The 20,163-nt window shown below is 40.6% G+C and overlaps 1 protein-coding gene across 2 annotated transcripts in view; it reads left to right on the forward strand.

The window, feature by feature from the left end:
• ANKLE2 (ankyrin repeat and LEM domain containing 2) overlaps positions 1-19,935 on the forward strand; it is a 35,165-nt gene extending 15,230 nt beyond the window's left edge. For both annotated transcript variants that reach the window (XM_063454410.1, XM_063454409.1), the window contains exons 4-13: positions 6,764-6,957; positions 8,395-8,583; positions 8,699-8,821; positions 9,603-9,669; positions 12,467-12,639; positions 13,177-13,283; positions 14,906-15,096; positions 15,290-15,944; positions 17,944-18,075; positions 19,402-19,935. In XM_063454410.1, coding sequence (XP_063310480.1) covers positions 6,764-6,957; positions 8,395-8,583; positions 8,699-8,821; positions 9,603-9,669; positions 12,467-12,639; positions 13,177-13,283; positions 14,906-15,096; positions 15,290-15,944; positions 17,944-18,075; positions 19,402-19,627 — 2,057 coding nt within the window. In that variant the 3' untranslated portion in view covers positions 19,628-19,935. The remainder of the gene's footprint in view (positions 1-6,763; positions 6,958-8,394; positions 8,584-8,698; positions 8,822-9,602; positions 9,670-12,466; positions 12,640-13,176; positions 13,284-14,905; positions 15,097-15,289; positions 15,945-17,943; positions 18,076-19,401) is intronic.
• The last annotated feature ends 228 nt before the right edge of the window (positions 19,936-20,163 follow it).

Consider the following 20,163-nt stretch of genomic DNA (forward strand, 5'->3'; position numbering starts at 1 on the left):
GGTACCCTGACTTCATCTCATTGAAGTGGTCTGGGTGCAGTGTCCCTGCCCCCCTTAGTTCTGCAATGGAAAACACAGCCACTAGAGGCACTTCCAAGAGCTTACAGTCTCTAGGTCGCCTAAGTAACATACATGTGCATTAGGTCCCCACGGAGAATACTGAGCGCTGTGCTGAGTATTGGGTATGTGAATCTAGGTTTTTTTTTTAGCCATTCGTGTGCGGATTGTGGGGGGGAGCAAGGGAAGGGGGTACCAGAGGGCAATATAGTGTTAAGAATACAGACTTTTATTAAAGGAATACTATAGTCACCTAACTTACGTTAGCTAAATAAAGCCGTTTTAGTGTATAGATCATTCCCCTGCAATTTCACTGCTCAATTCACTGCCATTTAGGGGTTAAATCACTTTGTTTCTGTTTATGCAGCCCTAGCCACACCTCCCCTGGCTATGATTGACAGAGCCTGCATGAAAAAAAAACTGGTTTCACTTTCAAACAGATGTAATTTACCTTAAATAATTGTATCTCAATCTCTAAATTGAACTTTAATAACATACAGGAGACTCTTACATGGTCTAGCAAGCTATTAACATAGCGGGGGATAAGAAAATCTTAATTAAACAGAACTTGCCATAAAAAAGCCTAAATAGGGCTCTCTTTACAGGAAGTGTTTATGGAAGGCTGTGCAAGTCACATGCAGGGAGGTGTGACTAGGGTTCATAAACAAAGGGATTTAACTCCTAAATGGCAGAGGATTGAGCAGTGAGGCTGCAGGGGCATGTTCTATACACCAAAACTGCTTCATTAAGCTAAAGTTGTTCACGTGACTATAGTGTCCCTTTAATAACACTATTGTATCCCTTTAAACCCAAAAGTTAGTTCAGATATCCCCTCTCTACAATTGTAATGATGCTGTATACATTTATAATCATATTAACCCCTTAAGATCGCAGCCAAATCTACAAGTTGTGATCCAAAAATGTAAACAAACCACAGAATTTTACTATATGTCTGTTCAACAATAATTTACCTCTTTCATACTAAGTGCACCCACACTTATTATATATCATTTTGTTCAGTGGAAACAGAGCTTTCGTTTCATATCAAACATTCATATATGGAACTCCATTTTATATGAATAAAATCTAAAACACTTGAAAAAAATAAGAAATCTTGTTGTTTTTCAATTTCAGCATGGCAATTTAACTGTTAATGTCAGAGTACTGTTCGGTTTTCCTGCAATAAAACATACATATTTGTATTCAGAAATGTCTCACGAGTAAAACAGTACCCCCCATGTATAGGTTTTATGGGGTTTTGGAAAGTTACAGGGTCAAATATACGGCTTGTCCAGTATTTTATTTTCTGCATAGAAATTTGACAGATTGGTTTGAGTGGCCTAGGTTGCCTTTGAGACCGTATGGCAGCCCAGAAATGAAAATTACCCCCATCATGGCATACCATTTGAAAAATTAGACATCCCAGGGTATTCAAAATGGGGTATGCCCAGTCTTTTGTAGTAGCCACTTGGGCACAAAACCTAGCCAAAGTTAGCGTTTGTTTTTTTTGCATTTTTCACATAAAATCTGTACTTTCACTGATATTATTGTTAGTATATAGTTTACTGCCCTGAAACACTCCTAGTTCTGTTCAGTGATGTCTCACGAGCGCCATGGTACCCCCCATGTATAGGATTTAGTCATCTATACGGCTTATCCATTTAGGCTTTATTACATTGAAATTTGGCAAAGTGATTTTCTGGGCCTATATCGCATTTGAGAGAGCATGGCAGCCTGGGTAATAACATTTCCACTATTATGGCATACCATTTTCAAAAGCAGGCAACCCAGAGTAAAAGAAATGGTGCATTGTAAGATGTTTGGTCTAACCACTTTATCAGAAATGAAGGGCCCACATAGCGGTGATAGCTTTATTTGTGCTTTTTCACACACATGAACTCAATTTTCACAGGACATTTATAATTCCTGATACGAGTTATTGCAACAAAGCCTCCCTATTTGTATTTAACATTGTCTCCTGAATGTAACAGTACCCCCATGTACTAGATTTTTTGATTTGGGGGGGAAGTCACAGGGACAAAAATAGTTTCAAAGTTGGCAATTTGACAGTGATTTTCTGGGTCTATCTCGCCTTTGAGAGAGCATGGCAGCCTGGGTAATAACATTTCCACCGTTATGGCATACCATTTTCAAAAGTAGGTACCCAGAGTATAACAAATGGCATAATTTGAGATGTTTGGTCTAGCCATTTTAACAGAGATGCTGGGCCCATGTAGCGATTTCTACTTTTTTGTCTTTTTAATCAGATAAATTGCATTTTCAAATGTCATAATCCTGATATTAGTGCAATAGAGACTTGGTATTTTGATTTAACACTGTATTTTGAATATAACAGTACCCACATGTACCATGTTTCCAGGTTTTTATTATATCACATGAATAGAACAGTACCCCACATACACTTTGATCTGGAGGCAGAGAGATCTTTGATATCACATAGAGAGTCACTGTGTAAAAAGTTTGAGAAGTTAAAAAAAAACAACTCTTTTTTGTAACCCTTTCAGTGCTAATCACAGCATTAACCCTGTGATTATTTTTTTTATTGGTTAGTCACATTTCAAGTACTACAAATTTAGTATTTTGAGTTGTTTGGTGTAGCCACTTTAGAATGGCTAGCGTAAACAGGGACAGGCCAAGGTCAGGGGAATCCAGAAGTCAGAGTAGTCGGTAAAACCAGCCAATGGGTCGGTACAGGCAGCTTACACAGCGTAGTCAGGACAAGCCGAGGTCAGAAATCCAGGGAAATCAAGCAAACAAACTGCCAAAGTCCCATACAGAGTGATTCAGAAGTTCAGCTCTGTATGGTAGACTTTGAAACAGTCTGTTATGCAGAGGGCGGGTAGAGATGGGCAGGTTGGACAATAATACCTGGAGTCCTTTCGGACTCCTTTCTTGTAGCAAACACGGCACTTTCTTTGGGGAGCTTTTTTACTAGGGGTGGGTGGGATTCGGGAAGGGAAGTGTTTGCCACAAAGTCTTTGGAGATCTCCTGATTCCAAAGTGGGATTGGGGGGGCTGGGTAAATAACATACGGGACAAAAGGCTTAATGTGAATTTGAGGAAAGGGCAGGGCCTACCTATGACCTCTTTTGTATAGAGGACATAGGCATTGAAAATTGCAATCTGGCTCACGTAGATTGCAATTTTCTTGTACCAGGTCCTAGATTTTCGGTTCACCAGATAAGGCTGTATGCATTGGTCAGCCAAGTCTACTCCCCTCATAAACTTGCTGTAGTCTACAATGCACTTCGGCTTTTCCAGATGCTCAGTGCTACCTCTCACAGACACTGGCACTGTACTTTCGTCATGCATGTATACATCTTTCCTATCTCTGAAGCGAAGAGCAGGCAACTCATCCTGGCGGAGAGCTGCTTCTGCCTCTTGCCAGGGCTTGGGGGAAACCCCTGCGATTCTTCCTCACTGTGCCATAGGCTAGGGTTTCAAAACAATATACATTTTTAAATAATTCTATACTGGTATAATAGTCAACCCATAGCCTATATCCGTTATTCAAGGGAAGGATTAGATCCCAAACAATCTTGCCACTTGTACCCACAGAATCAGGGCATCCTGGTGGGTCAAGATGGCTATCCTTCCCCTGGTAAATGCGAAACGCCCATGTGTAACCAGTACAGGATTCGCATAATGTATAAAATTTAACGCCATATCGGGACCGCTTAGATGGAATATATTGCTTAAATAGCAGTCGACCTTTAAATTTCATAAGGGACTCGTCAATTGAAATATCTTTATCGGGGACATAATTTTCAGAAAATCTGTCTGACAGGAGTTGGATAAAGGGCCGAATTTTATAGAGCCTGTCAAACAGTGGGTCGTTTCTAGGGGGACACAGTGAGTTATCATTAAAATGAAGGAATCTCAGCAGTTGCAGGTAGCGATCCCTCAACATAACCTCAGGGAAAAGAGGGGTAGCCAGGATGCGTTGCTTGCTCCAGTAGGACCTGATACTGGGCTTTTTAACAATACCCATCATTAGGGTTAAAGCCCAAAACCGCTTCATCTCTGCGACATCCGTAGGTCTCCACATATTCCTGCGACCATGATGGGACCCCGGATGTGCAGAGAGATACTGCATGGCAAACAAATTCGTTTGCTGAGCCATGAGCTCAAATATATCGTCTGACATGTCCCCCGACCGCGATCTGCTGAAGGAGAATGCGTCCGGCTCCATGTAAATACCGGTAAATACAGCCTGTCACTGCGACCAGAAGCTGCAGACCGCGGTCCCCAGGCACAGGGGGGCTTCCTGGGCAGCGGCCATGTGCCGCCGGCCATGTGGGGGGTAAGACCGCCCAGGGCGTTCTATGCCGCCCTGCGGCGTTTAGAGCCGGCCAATTAAGGACGGCATAGAACGCCCTGCGGTCTTAAGGGGTTAAAGTGTGTTGGAGTACATGTTTATTGGGGGGGGGGGGGTCCTTTTTGTTGCTTGCCATTCTAAAAGGTGGTAACTAAATTGGTGGAGGGAGGATCACCCTAGAAAATAAATGTTACCATATAGTTAAAGAAAACTAACATAACCGCTCCGCCCTTGTTTATTGAGATTTGGGAACTTTCTATCTCAAGCTTTTCTATAAGCCCCTGTCACAGCCCAGAGGGAGGGCCAGTCACTGAAGTACTCATCCTCTGCCTTTTATGGGGGGTGGGGGGTGTGTGTGTGTGTGTGTGTTTATGCATAGGGCATATATATATTTTCATAGAGACAATATATTGTAAAAGTACAATACAGTAAATGGTGATTTACATGGTGTATTTGGTATGCCCAGTATACAATATAAAAAAATAAATAATAAAAAAAATAAATCATATGCAGTTAACATCAGTGAATTTCACATAGTTGAAATCCATTTTGGCTTATATGCTAACTGTGAAATTGTAGTTTCCCACTCTAATGTCTGCATAGCACTCCTCCTGGGCCTGCTTTCCTTGGTTCTGGACACAAAGCCAATACATTTGTTAGGCAGTGACCAAGACAGTCTCACATTCTACATCTCTTGTGCCCTCTCTCTTTAACAAAAAGAAAAAAGTATTTGTTACAGTGACTCCTACCTTTCTCTAAGTTAAAGCTTTGGGTTTGCAAGTGGGTGTTATGGCAGTGAAAGAGACACTCTTGGCACCAAAACAACTTTAGCTTAGAAACATAGAAACATAGAAACATAGAATGTGACGGCAGATAAGAACCATTCGGCCCATCTAGTCTGCCCAGTTTTCTAAATACTTTCATTAGTCCCTGGCCTTATCTTATAGTTAGGATAGCCTTATGCCTATCCCACGCATGCTTAAACTCCTTTACTGTGTTAACCTCTACCACTTCAGCTGGAAGGCTATTCCATGCATCCACTACCCTCTCAGTAAAGTAATACTTCCTGATATTATTTTTAAACCTTTGTCCCTCTAATTTAAGACTATGTCCTCTTGTTGTGGTAGTTTTTCTTCTTTTAAATATAGTCTCCTGCTTTACTGTGTTGATTCCCTTTATGTATTTAAATGTTTCTATCATATCCCCCCTGTCTCGTCTTTCCTCCATGCTATACATGTTAAGATCCTTTAACCTTTCTTGGTAAGTTTTATCCTGCAATCCATGAACCAGTTTAGTAGCCCTTCTTTGAACTCTCTCTAAGGTATCAATATCCTTCTGAAGATAGGGTCTCCAGTACTGTGTACAGTACTCCAAGTGAGGTCTCACCAGTGTTCTGTACAATGGCATGAGCACTTCCCTCTTTCTACTGCTAATACCTCTCCCTATACAACCAAGCATTCTGCTAGCATTTCCTGCTGCTCTATTACATTGTCTGCCTACCTTTAAGTCATCAGAAATAATCACCCCTAAATCCCTTTCCTCAGATGTTGAGGTTAGGACTCTATCAAATAATTGCTTATTGAAGCAGTTTTGTATAGATAATACCCATACATTCTCCCTATCAAATTCTATATGCTTAAGAGTTAAATCACACTTGTTTTTATTTATGCATCACTTTCCATATCTCCCCTAGCTGTGACTTACACAGACTTCATGAAGAAGAGAAAAATTAAATAGGACTTCACAGCACAATGTGTTTACTTTAGAAGTTTTTGTTTGCATAATTGCACTTTAATCACCACAGGAGGTCCTAGCTGGCTATTAACAGAGCAGGAAATTAGGAATTCTACATTAAGCATACTGTGCAATAAGAAAAGCAAAAAAAATAAAATAAAACCCTCAGGAAATATGCAGGGAGACTGCAAGTCACATGCAAGGGAGGTGTGGCAAGAGCTCTGTCAACAAAGTGATTTAACTCCTTATAATGACAGAGAATTGAGCATTCAGACTGCATGATGTATACATTAATCCCCCTTCATTAACCCCTTAAGGACCAAACTTCTGCAATAAAAGGCAATCATGACATGTCATGTGTCCTTAAGGGGTTAAGCTAATGTTCGTTGTGAACCTAGACCTTCTAGTCACCCTCTCTACTCCTGTTGGCAATGGTTTAGGCTGGCTCTATCTTTACATTGATGTTGTTGGGGAATTGCTCAAAGCATTGAATTACTGGAAAGGTGAATACGGTGTGTCTGTTGGTTTTTTGTTTTTTGTTTTTTTTTTGGTTTTTTTTTATTCCCAAGAAAGCATATTTCTATTTGCATTCCATTCTGAGTTTAGTCTGAAAAATCTTCTTTGACTTCATAGATGCACCATCCTCTCCAGAGGTAGAAAGTATCAACAAGGAGAAAGCAAATAGCTTCAAGAGCCCTAGAACACAAGATCTGACCGCTAAATTGAGGAAGGCCGTGGAGAAAGGAGATCTGGCTGCCTTTTCAGACCTTATTTGGAGCAACCCTCGTTATCTTATAGGTTCTGGAGACAACCCAACTGTAGTTCAGGTAGTACGGTTTTGTGCACCCAAGATCTAGGTTGATTATTCTAAATGTAAAAGGGAGTTGTGAAAAGTCAAAAGATGTATAGCATTACTAACTTTCTATGTACATATGAGTAATGTTCGACATGTTTATCTTGTGTAGATTCTCCTATGATATATTTAAAATACACAAAGCTTTTGGTGTAATTTGAATTTCAACGTGAGATGGGATGAGTGGCAACTTTAAAGGGATAGGATAGGTATAAAAAAAAAAATTGTTTGATCAAGCAGATTGGGTGTGTTGATGATGTGTGTTGATGATGCCCCTGCAACCTACCTGTTCAATTATCTACTATTTAGGATGTAAATCATATTATTATTTTTTATGCAGCCCTAGCCACACATCCCCTGACTGTGACACATACACAGCCTGTATGAAGCCTTTCTTCATTTTGAATCATGTTCACTTGCTTTATAAATTGTGTTGGTTTTTTTTGTTTTTGTTTTTTTTTATCTCCTCCTTTTATAAATTGAACTTTACGCTCACACACGAGGAGGCTCTTTTTAGGGATCTAGAAGAATAACAGAGCATGAGATAATACATCCTAAATTAAACAGACTGTGCAATAAAGGAACCAGATCCACTACAGCTTAATGTAATTTCAGGTGTCTACATTGAATAGCCTACTGGGGCGAGCTTTAAATGCTGCCTTTTCAGAGAAGGCAGGGTTTACATTGCTGCCTAGTAACCCCTCTAGTGGCAGTCACTCAGGCAGCCACTAGATGTGCTTCCTATCACTTGCAGCACCTACATTCAGAGATTCCACGCTCTGCATGGAGGCGCTGAACTCTCCCTATAAAGATAGTGATTCAATGTATCTCTATGAGGAGATGTTGATTGGTGCAAGGTGGCATTTTGCTGCACATGTGCAATAGCCTCCAAATGCTTTTCAGTGGGAAAGCATTGGGTTGGTTGAGATAATCAAAATTAGTGATCTCCGCCATGGAGACGTTGCTAGCTGCAGCGGGATTGGTGAGGTACAAAAGCTTTTACATATTTCTGTATAACGGAGTGCACAATTATTTGCTAAATTTAACAGATTGAAAAAACTAAAGTAAATGTTATAGTCAAAGGTTTTGGCACCATGTCAGTCAGTCGTAATATCACCTTTTAGCAGAAATCACAGCCTTTAACCCCTTAAGGACCAAACTTCTGGAATAAAAGGGAATCATGACATGTCACACGTCATGTGTCCTTAAGGGGTTAAACACTCCTTGTAGCAACCCAACAGTCTTTTACCTACTCTTCCTTATAGACTGATCTAGTCTGAGAACTCTGTAGGCCATTCCAAAAACTCCTCAAATGGTTCATTAGTTTTGTGGAGGGATTTGAATCTGTATTGTCTGAATATTGCTTCAGTTTGCTCTCTGGCTAATTTGACTTGGTTTCTATTGAATGTAGGAAGGGTGCAGGTATAATGTGATGCATGTGGCTGCCAAGGAGAATCAAGCTGGGATTTGCCAGCTATTGCTGGATACCTTGGAGAACCCAGAATTCATGCGTCTTATGTACCCAGACGATGATGAAATAATGCTCCTGAAACGCATCCGGTATATTGTCGATCTCTATCTGAATACACCAGATAAGATGGTAATTGTATAGTATTTAAAAAAAAAAAAAAGTAAACACTGGCATTTCTTTAGACACATAACTTAATTATAATTTTTATTTATTTATTTTTTCTTCCTTTCTTGGTTTCCTTTAGGCGTTTGATACTCCCCTGCATTTCGCCTGCAAGTTTGGTAATGCAGATGCGCTGAATGTCTTAAGCTCGCATCCTGATATTATAAAGAAACCAAGAAATAAGTACAACCAAACTCCAGAAGAGGTAAGTTTTCTACCTGCCCATCTCCCTGGTGATCACTTATCCTCTTATATGGTAAGTGAATTTACATTTAGACTTTCCAGAAAACATTCAGTTCTCATTTGACAGTTTTTTAAAATGGTGGTAGGTGTATATAGGGAATTTGTGAGTTGCTTGCAAGGAGCATTCTATAAAAATACTGTTTTGTTGTCTCTCATGGAAGTGAGCAAGGGGCCTAGGCATCGGTGTGCCATGTCATATTTTTGTACAATGTATATAGAGTGAGGCATGGGTAGAGTGAGGCAGATATTTAGCATGACTGTGAAAGCCTTCCTGCAAGTTTGAGGGAGGTAAATTGCAGATCTGAATTTTTTTTTTTTTTTTTGTCACTCTGGTATTTTGACTTATTTTTCCAAGAGCCTTATCTGCTGTAGGCTCACATCATGTCAAGTGTGTTAGAAGCACAGCAACTGCTATCAACTCTATAGTATAGGAGGCTTAGTTGGTGTCCGAAGGCCACAGGAATTGTGTAACTGAAGCTTTCATGTATGCCATACATCATGCGAAATGTCTGATATTGGCGAAAATTGTGGTCTGCAGTCGCAGGGGAAAGATTTATTTATTTATTTATTTTGCACAATTCTATGTTTGCCTATAGTAATCAAATCGAAGAAGAACAAACCCTGAACACGACTTGTTGTTGTTGTATTTCTTTATTTTTACTTTACTTTTTGGGGGGTATTTTAGTATTTATATATAAAAAAAAAATATATATGTATATTTTATTTTACATTTGTTTTTCTAGGTTATATGTGAACGAAGCAAAAATAAATCTGCGGAATTAAAAGCAAGAATGAGAGAATACCTCCAAGGTTTGTCTTGCACTTGGACAAATGCAATTTTTTTTTTCTCTTTTACTTTATTCAGTTATATACAACAAGACATGTTTAGTCCCATTGCTACCGAATACTTTGATTGGGGAATTATGTATTTGACGCAAGTGGTGCATAGCATATAAACATAACACAGCAATTTTGTGTTTTACATTTGTCTACAAAGTAATATAAACTATGTAAATGTACACCCTTTTTTTTTTTTTTTTTTTAGTTTTTAATAAAATAAACACTGCCTTTTCTCTGCAAAAGATAGTGTTTAAAACAAAAAGCCTGCAGGGACTGACTACTCACCAGAACAACTACATTACGCTGTAGTTGTTCTGGTAACTATAGTGTCCTTTTAAAGATAGTCAATCATAAGGCTTCTGACCCTACTGAAGGTCCAGCATTTCTTGTAGCACTGGGCCTAGTAGACCGTTTACCAGGAACACTGTTTGGGATAAAATATTCCTAACCAACAGTTCCTATGATACATGTGACAGATGCTATTATTGTTTTGATTCAATCTTGCCTTTGAGACAACTTAATCGTCCTTTAAAAATAAAATTGGGTATTCACCTTTGTGACCTATTATGCAGCTCCTTATTTCTGCTTATAATGTATAATACGTATATGCCTCATTAAAAAGTGACCACAAAAGTACTTTGCTTATGTATTCCTAAAGGCATTTCTTGCAGACATGGCAGCAGAATGTTGCCCAAAGCATTAAATATTTGAGCACATAATGAACACATACTGTTAAATCATATCTCTAAAATAAAAGTATTTCTAGCTTGTGTAGCAATTGTTATCACCCTCTGGAATGCTAAAGTAAAATGTTGATTTGGTCACTGTTCCACCAGCCTTGTCTGTAGGAATGCATCTTCCTGTACTGTTTAGAAGCAGGAATGAGGTCACATTCTCCTTAACCCCTTAAGGACCAAACTTCTGGAATAAAAGGGAATCATGACATGTCACACATGTCATGTGTCCTTAAGGGGTTAAAGGATCACTATAGTGTCAGGAAAACAAACTTGTTTTCCTGACACTATATCATCCTTAGGACCCCCCCAACCCTCAGGGTCCCCCTCCCGCTAGGCTGAAGGGGTTCAAACAGTCCATAGGAAAGTATTTCTTAATGCTTTCCTATGGACGTTCTGGATGCAAATTTAGCATACAGCATTGGGGAAGCGCCTCTAGTGGCTGTCAGGAAGACAGCCACTAGAGGCTGGATTAACCCTGCAATGTAAACATAGCCGTTTCTCTGAAACTGCTATGTTTACATCTGAAGGGTTAATACCTGGGGGACCTGGCACCCAGACCACTTAATTGAGTTGAAGTGGTCTGGGTGACTATAGTGTTTAAGTTTGCAGGCATTACAAAAGTGACTGTTGCCTTCTGGTAGATAAATCCCTTCCTCTACAGGATAGTAATCATAACTAGAGTACAAATGAGGATAAGTGAGGCGTTATCGACTAAATTTTATTCTGTACAATACATGAAAATAAAAATGTTTATACTCTATTTTTAATTAGTGAATTGGTTAAGCATAATTTACATAGCGAGACTAGATTAGGGCATTACCATGAGTAGTAGGATTTTAGGTGGTTTTTTGTTTTGTTTTGTTTTATTTATTTATTTATTAGAGGGATATCTAGCAGACAAATGGTAAAAAAAAAAAAAAAAAAGTTGAACAAACTAAAAATCATGAGTCACAGGCTTCCCAGATAGCACAAATCGACCACCACAGGCTCCGTCTGCGGTCTGACAGTCCCATGACCCATTAGCTTTACCATTTGTCAGTGACAGAACCTTGAGATGGGCAGAGATGGAATAGATTCCTGAAAATATGGAGATTGGTAGAACAAAGAGAGTAAATAGGGAGTCATGTGTCTGAGTCTATGGCGTGGGCAGAGAGCTCCTCCTTTCCGACCCTGGCTCGCCTGGCCCTCCTCCCTGTGTCTCTCCTTCACCCCCTATGTACTGGTTTCAAAATACATCTGAGGAGCCATGGTGCCTAAATATCTGTCTGTGCTCTACTATGCACAGAATTCCACTGCTCCTTTTGGACCTGTAGTTCCTCCATCTTGGTGAACCACAGCGATAATGGTGGGGCAAAGTTATTTTTCCAGTAAAGATATAATAAGTGCTTTGTAGTATTTCAAATGCGGATTGTCAGGAGTGTTAATATTGGGATTAAGGGGAAGTAGTGTGGTGCACCAGGTATGGACCCAGCAAAAAAGGTGGGGGAATGACTGTGAATTTGCTCTGATTGGGCATTCCCACCATATATGGAGGAAGGTTCCAACCTCCCTCCCACACTTCCAGCACTTTCCATCAAGGTCAGGGTACACTCTCTTCAGACAATCTGGTGTCGTATACCACTGCATTAGAACTTGGCTCTTACTAGCTATTGCGCAATGGTGAACAAGCTTGTACTTTTGGTGCAATTGGTTCTCTGAACATTTCCCCTACGGCCTGTTCCCATTTCAATTTAACCCCTTAAGGACACATGACATGTGTGACCTGTCATGATTCCCCTTTATTCCTGAAGTTTGGTCCTTATGCGGTTAAAGGGGGTGGGGTTGCCTCTGCTGTTGCTGAAGCATAGAATAGAGGCAGGATATACCATGTGGCATAGGGTTAGGGTCCTGACCATGCAATCCAAAGGGCGTGAAGTCGCTATGTATGGCCGGTTGTTGTGGTATGGAGGCGACAAAATCCCTAAGCATATATTATTTGAGAAAAGATAAGAGTTTCCTTTCATGTTATGAAGTGTAAGTCTCTTCCACAGGTCATTTTTATGTCCCACTCTTGCGTGCGGAAGATAACTCCTCTTCCCCCGTCATTGGAGCTCCATGGTCCCCAGAACAGTCAGACTTCCTCTCACAGAGACGGTTCAATGGCAGCCCTAAAGATCCACTGTTGGCAGTGAGAGCATTTGCTGGGCCCATGAGCCCTTCCAAGGTGAGCAGAAGGAAGAATTTAATTTATGCATCATTTTTTAAAGAATTATTACTTTCTCCTTTTCTGAGGGACCTAAACATCATCTCTTTCAGTCCTGTGGTGCGCTGGTTACCTCCTCCTGTGCCCATGTAAACTCCAGCACTGAGCCAAGCCTGGCGGTGAAGGGCTAAGCTCAGTGGCTGAGAGTGCTTGGCCAATGAGAAGGCCTCATACAGGAAGGGGGTAATGGCTCCACAGGAGGGTGCACCTAGTGGCCCCTGTCAAATTGTTAACCTCAAACATTCTGTTTATCCTGGGATTGCACTCTTGGCACCATAACAACTACAGCAGTGCTTATGGTGCTTGAAGTATACCTCTTTTAAGTGCAGCATGTAATGAATCTTATTTTATTTTTCTACATCAGTCTTATTTAATCTTTATTATAGAGTCAATGGCTTTTCTGCTGTTTAAAATTACATTTGTCAAGGCATTTTGTGTACAGAACACACCAAAAAAGTGTCAACTTTGAATGAAAGGGTTTGTATGTGTGTCTCTCAGGCAGAGGATTTTCGAAAAATGTGGAAAACCCCACCAAGGGATAGAGCTGGATTCTTTCATAATGTCAGAAAAACTGATCCTGAAAGAGGTGCCGAACGAGTAGGAAGGTAAGCCGAAATGTTTTGTGAAAGCTGTGCCCCCCTCTATCCCCTCCCACCCAATAGAGCATGTTATAAATGGCTTTTTTTTTTTTTTTTTTTTTTTTTTTAAAGCTGTATGACCAGTAACCTATCAAACTGACACTTGAAACATCTGAAGCACCACTTCTTCTCTTTGAATAAAGTTTGAAAGGAGTTGCTACTCACTATATCTACCTGTTTTCATGCATAAGACTTTCCAGTCACTAATTAAAGCACACTTGACTTGTGAATACAGTCTTCTGTACTGCACGTCTTTTTAAATCCTAAATTCATTGTGCAGAGCCGGACTGGAATTATAGGATGAATAGCGGCTTGTCTATAGGGCGATAATGGCTGTTATGTGGAGGATAGGGTCTGCAGTGTGTGTGTCCAGGAGCAGATAACCGCAGCCCCACTGCATTACAGAGGTCTGGCTGGTGAGGCCAGCATTCAAGTAGCATTGGACCTGGTCAGCCTCGGATCATGGCCATCGTTTAAAACGTAAAAAAAAAAAAAAAATGTGTGTGTGTGTATCTATATCTATATCTATATCTATATCTCCTTTTACAGACTCAAACCGCGTGGCCTTCAGGGCCAGCCACATTCATAGAAACTGAAGGTCCATTTTTATTTAAATTAATTTTTCTTTAGTCTCTAGAGAAGGAGTGGCTCAGACTCCTATGCAAGGCATACTATTTGAGCGTGGTTAGAAGGGAGTAGAGTAGCAGTCTTCGGTAACATTGCACAACAGGTACCAGGAAAGCAGTGAGAGTTACTGTTACACCTATTGTGAACTGTGCAGAAGTGTGTGATATACCTCTGCTGTCAAGATTTCATATGTGAAAGTACCCTTTACATGCTGAACTGCATATAACTTTGTGGTGTGTGTTTTTTTTTTTGTTGTTTTTTTTTTTATTTATTTATTTATTTTTTTATTCTTTATTTTGGTTGTGCACTGATTGAACAAACAGCCGGCATGTGCCACAACAGCGACATCCGGTAGAGTAGGCAAACATTGGCATAACATGCTATGGCATTAGATATACAGGCACATTTTTTATATTATTTGAAAACAGTAGTTCAGGATCACATTTGTTTTAAATTATGGTAATATATTACGCTTGTCATGGAGAAAGCTAGATGAGTATATTGCTGATAAACAATAGTTACTAATTGTAGACATGTTTTGATGAGGAATACAGTAGCATATACTAGAAGAATATACCACCCCAGACAGCCCCCTATGCACATGAGCAACACACTATAGATATGGCAGTATGATAAGACAGGTTTGCCATGCAGACATTTCGAGAGGCAGGAGACTGTGGCATGTACTGCACATATTTTTTTTTTTTTTGTAGTAGGAACAGTAACAAGGTTAATTAACGTTATCAAAAATGCATATAACAGGACATTGCTTATAAACTGACAGGTAGTATCTGATATGCATAAATGTGATGTACTTTTGTAGCTAGTCTATACATGCTTGGTTATGTAGTGGTTGGATTGCAGGCTATGCAAAGTAACAATTTCTATCCGCTTATTTAAAGTAAAAGGTTGCCCTCTGGACAGTAATAGGTGTGTTTTATTTTTTTTATTTTTTTATATAGAGAGCTAGCCCATGAGCTTGATATCCCATGGCTGGAGTATTGGGATTTTCTTGGTTGCTTTTCTGACCTCTCTTCCCAGGAGGGCCTGGGAAAACTGGAAGAATTTCTGAGCAAGAGGGAGTCTAGTGAGAGAACGCTGTTAGAATCTGATCATGAATTCTGCAACAAATATAAAACTCCATCTCCTTCAGGTAACTCAGAACCTTGGCTATTGGCACATTCATAGGTCTTCTCTTGATGCTAGAATTCAGCGTGCCACCTAGTTTACATATTTACTGTACCAGTTTTTGGTGTTTAATGCAACTGTCATGCTTTACTGCCATATAAATATAGGGTTAATTGCAAACTCTAGTTTTGTTATTCCTTTACTCTTATCCTCAATAGGCAGAAACAAAAAACTTTGCAATTCGATATCAGTTGGAGCGTTTCTTGATGATGAGGAAGACCTGAGCATAGAGATCAAAAACCGTCAGAATGCTGCTTTAAAACGCAGCCCTTCGCTGGCTTCTGCAGAGACCATCTCCACACCAGAGTGTATCATTGACACACATGTCCATCCCAACAGCACCCAACATAACCTGGCTAAACTTGGTTTCCGTAGTCCATTGTGCAGTGAACGGATACTTCCTGGTGAGAATCGTCATCAGGCTGTGGAAGAAGGAATGCTGTCTCCAGTCTCAAACCTCATGGCGGAGTTTGAAAAGCTCTCATTTGCAGATTTAATGCAATCTGACAATGATGCACATTGGAAAGATGACTCTCCCTTTGCAAATGAGGCAACAATTTCTCAAAATATGAGTCGAGACAATATTTCTGGTAACAAAGCGGACACTTTAGCTGGCAGATTATCAACACGGACAGAATGTTGTGGCTTGACACAGGTTGAGCAGCTGTTGCCTGACTTAAGCCTTAAGGACAATCCATCTCCACCAGGCCAGCCTGAGCTGTCAGGCTTGCATACCTCTTCAGGATCTCCTATCCATCAACTAGTCATGACGACTCCATCCAAAAACCAAAGCACTAAAACTTTCTTGCTCGGGTATGTAAATAATCCATAGAGGGTAGAGTAGGTTTCAGTTGAACCATGCTACTATACTACTACAGAGTGTTTTTTGGTCCCCCCCTTTTTTTTTTTTTTTTTGAACATATAAAATTTCACACTCAGAATTTGGGGGCCACAGTGTTCTTGACTTTATCACACTGAAAAATAATGCATTCACTTTTTGAAGCTAAACAAGTTGGATGTTATGACACATACCGTATATACTCGAGTATAAGCCGAGTTTTTCAGCACATTTTTTGTGCTGAAAAACCCCAACTCGGCTTATACTCGAGTCAGAGTCTGTATTATGGCAATTTGCATTGCCATAATACAGACAGGGGGGCTGGCAGAGCTGTACTTACCTTTCCTGCAGCTCCTGTCAGCTCTCTCGTCCTCCACGCCGTCCGTTCAGCACCTCGGTCAGCTCCCAGTGTAAGTCTCGCGAGAGCCGCGGCTCTCGCGAGACTTACACTGGGAGCTGACAGAGGGAGCTGCACAGACCGCGCGGAGGAGGAGAGAGCTGACAGGAAAGGTAAGTACAGCTCTGCCAGCACCCCTCTCCCCCCACTGAACTACCAATGACACTGGACCACCAGGGAAGGAGCCCCCCTCCCTGGCCAGCTAGCAAGCAGGGAGGGGGGACGAAAAAAAAAAGATAATTAAAAAAAAAAAAATTAATAATAATTAAATAATAATACAAAAAAAATAATAATATAAAAAAATAATAATAATTAATAATATATCAAATGCCCACCCCCACCAACACATACACAAACACACACTGCATCACACACTCACACTTCATTCATATACACACACTGCACTCACACACACTGCACTCACACACACTGCACTCACACACACTGCACTCACACACACTGCACTCACACACACTGCACTCACACACACTGCACTCACACACACTGCACTCACACACACTGCACTCACACACACTGCACTCACACACACTGCACTCACACACACTGCACTCACACACACTGCACTCACACACACACACTGCACTCACACACACACACTGCACTCACACACACACACTGCACACACACACACGCACTGACACACACACACTGCACTGACACACACACACACTGCACTGACACACACACACACTGCACTGACACACACACACACACACACACTGCACTGACACACACGCACACTGCACTGACACACACGCACACTGCACTCATACATACACGCACTGCACTCATACATACACACACTGCACTCATACATACACACACTGCACTCATACATACGCACACTGCACTCATACATACGCACACTGCACTCATACATACGCACACTGCACTCATACGCACACTGCACTCTGCACTCATACGCACACGCGCACACTGCACTCATACACACACGCACACACTGCACTCATACACACACGCACACACTGCACTCATACACACACGCACGCACTGCACTCATACACACACGCACGCACTGCACTCATACACACACGCACGCACTGCACTCACACACACGCACGCACTGCACTCACACACACGCACGCACTGCACTCACACACGCACGCACTGCACTCATACACGCACGCACTGCACTCATACACACACTGCATTCATACGCACACTGCATTCATACGCACACACTGCAAATAAATATTCAATTAATATAATTTTTTTAGGATCTAATTTTATTTAGAAATTTACCAGTAGCTGCTGCATTTCCCACCCTAGTCTTATACTCGAGTCAATACGTTTTCCCAGTTTTTGGGGGTAAAATTAGGGGCCTCGGCTTATACTCGAGTATATACGGTAACTAGTGAATCTCAATTCAGTGCAGAGAATTGATTTGACATATAGCAGCATACTTAGACTGCATGAAGGCAAGAAAAAAACGAAATATTTTACATATTTAATAAATAAGAAAAAAACCTTTCCAGAAATTCTTTCAGGTGAATATGCATGTCATTGTGTACAAGTTTGTTTGTTTTTTATTTCAGAAAAGAACCTTCTAAGCTAGACAGTAATGTACTCTCTGCTGTGGAACATGTTGAAATTGATACCCAGAAATACCCCTGCATTTCTCGGTGGATAGAAGCCATTCAGTCATATCCCAGCTCAGATCGGCAAAGGTATTGTAAAACACGTGCATAGATGTGCTGCGTACTTCAACAAAACGTAAAATGAACCCATTGTGAACGAATATACCCCTTGCCTAAAATGATCTATGTTGGTCAGGTCTGCAGTACATGCAGGTGGCTTGTGGCCAGTCCTAAGAATTTTGTGCAGCTTGCAGGGTCCCAGGCCTGCGCTACCATAAGGCGGCATATGGGTTCAGGGGGTGCAGAATATGTTTGACCAGCAAGAGGAGAGCGCACAGCATGGCTGATTTGTGGACCGAGGAAATGGAGCTCCTGTTACTTCTCCCCAGTCTCACAGGAAGTGCTCACTGAGAGACAAATATACTTTGTCTAAATATGCATAGGGATTTGGGGTAGTGCATAGGTAACTCTTTGGTTTTTATTGTATGTATTTGGGCCGACGTGTACTATGGTAATTGCTGAATAGTGGGATTTTGAGTGCAAGACTTATTTGGGTGTATCAGTCTTCCCTCATGTTGCTGAAATGTTTGCTTCATTGTGAACTCACTTGCATCTGAACTGACTGACCTCATTCAGTTAATATCCCTCTAGCACATGTACCGTGGTTGCTGTCCTGGAGTAAGAGGGCTCTATTACTCTCCCCTGTCAGTCAGCTAATGATTTAGAGGACTATGCTGACTCTGTGCTGAAGAATTGATTGACTTGTGGAAGGGACTATTTTTTAAATAAAACATTTTAAACAGTCTATGTAATTGCGAGTACAATGTATATAGATGGAATTGAATTTCTGTTTCTACTAAATAAATTTGTGCATTCCATAACAGGTGAACTTTAAAACCCAGTATGATTTTTGTTTTAAGAAGTTGGCTTTAAACAAATACTTGGAATGCAGGACTCCCAATCAATGGCAGCTAGATATGTTAACAATCAGATTGTGGACCTAGATCTGGTTATATTATGTGTTTTACTGTATGTTGTGTTGGGGTTTTTTTTTTTTTTTTTTACTAATCACACGTGCAGAAATTATCCACCTCTTTAATCTGTTCGTTTCTGGGATGAGCGATATTAAACTCAAACTGCAGGCAATTGCTCAGACACCTGCCTTACAAAGACTTCTAATTGAGCTGTATTTGAAAGTCTGTGATTGGACAGTTACAGAAAGCCTGGGCAGGGTTAGAAGGGGAGGGTTTACAAAAGCAGCAGACAAGAGATCTGCAACTGTTAAATATCCCAGAGTAAAAAATGCATAATTAAATGCATGCATATTTTCATTAGAGGTCGTCTACTAAAAAGTGTTATATATTGCATGTGGGCTCTGGAATGTACCTTTAATTATTTTTTATTTTTACACCACAGTTGGCCAAGTCCAGCAGTTCTATCAGGAAAAAACAAGCCTCAAATATTCAGCTCTCCTGGAAGCCATGGATTTTCTACACCTGGCCGGCACAGTCCTATACCTGGAAGCCCAGGAAAATACACAAACACTCCTGACTTCAGTAGTCCTGGAAGATACAGCCCAGCTTATGCAAGCCACATTCAAATACTGAGATTGCGCCAGTTTTCGGACCACTCGGCCATTTAGCACCTACTTTGTCATTTTACCTCCCCTCTTACCCCAGAAAGATGTACATATGACTCGTGAAGAGATCTATCCCTCTCTGTTAATGCATCATGTCTGAAAGGTGAGCCACCTGTTTTAATGAGTGGTTGACTAGGTCATTGTCACCTGACAAGAAGAAAAAGGGAAAAAATGGGTCTTGTACTGTTTTCTTTGTGAATATGTTGATGTTGTCACTATTGTCTTCTGGACTGTATTACTGAACAGCTGTTTTATTATGCATCAACCGTGTTTTTAGTTTTTAAGAAAAATTGTACTAAAATAATAAAATAGTAGTCACAGTCAGGAAATATGCCAAGTAAACAATTTGGCAATTGTCTGCTGACAATATGACCTATATATATATATGCCAAATTAGTGAATCACTAGCACAGAGCAATAATTTTGTGTCAATCTGTGTATAGGGCTATTGCATACTACAGTGCTTTCCCCTGCTCTTTGTATTGGTACAAATGTTATGATTGCATTACAATGGTTAAGCCCTCCACAAGAAATCATTT

The sequence above is a fragment of the Pelobates fuscus genome, chromosome 5 (assembly GCF_036172605.1).
Source record: "Pelobates fuscus isolate aPelFus1 chromosome 5, aPelFus1.pri, whole genome shotgun sequence".
Lineage (NCBI taxonomy): Eukaryota > Metazoa > Chordata > Amphibia > Anura > Pelobatidae > Pelobates > Pelobates fuscus.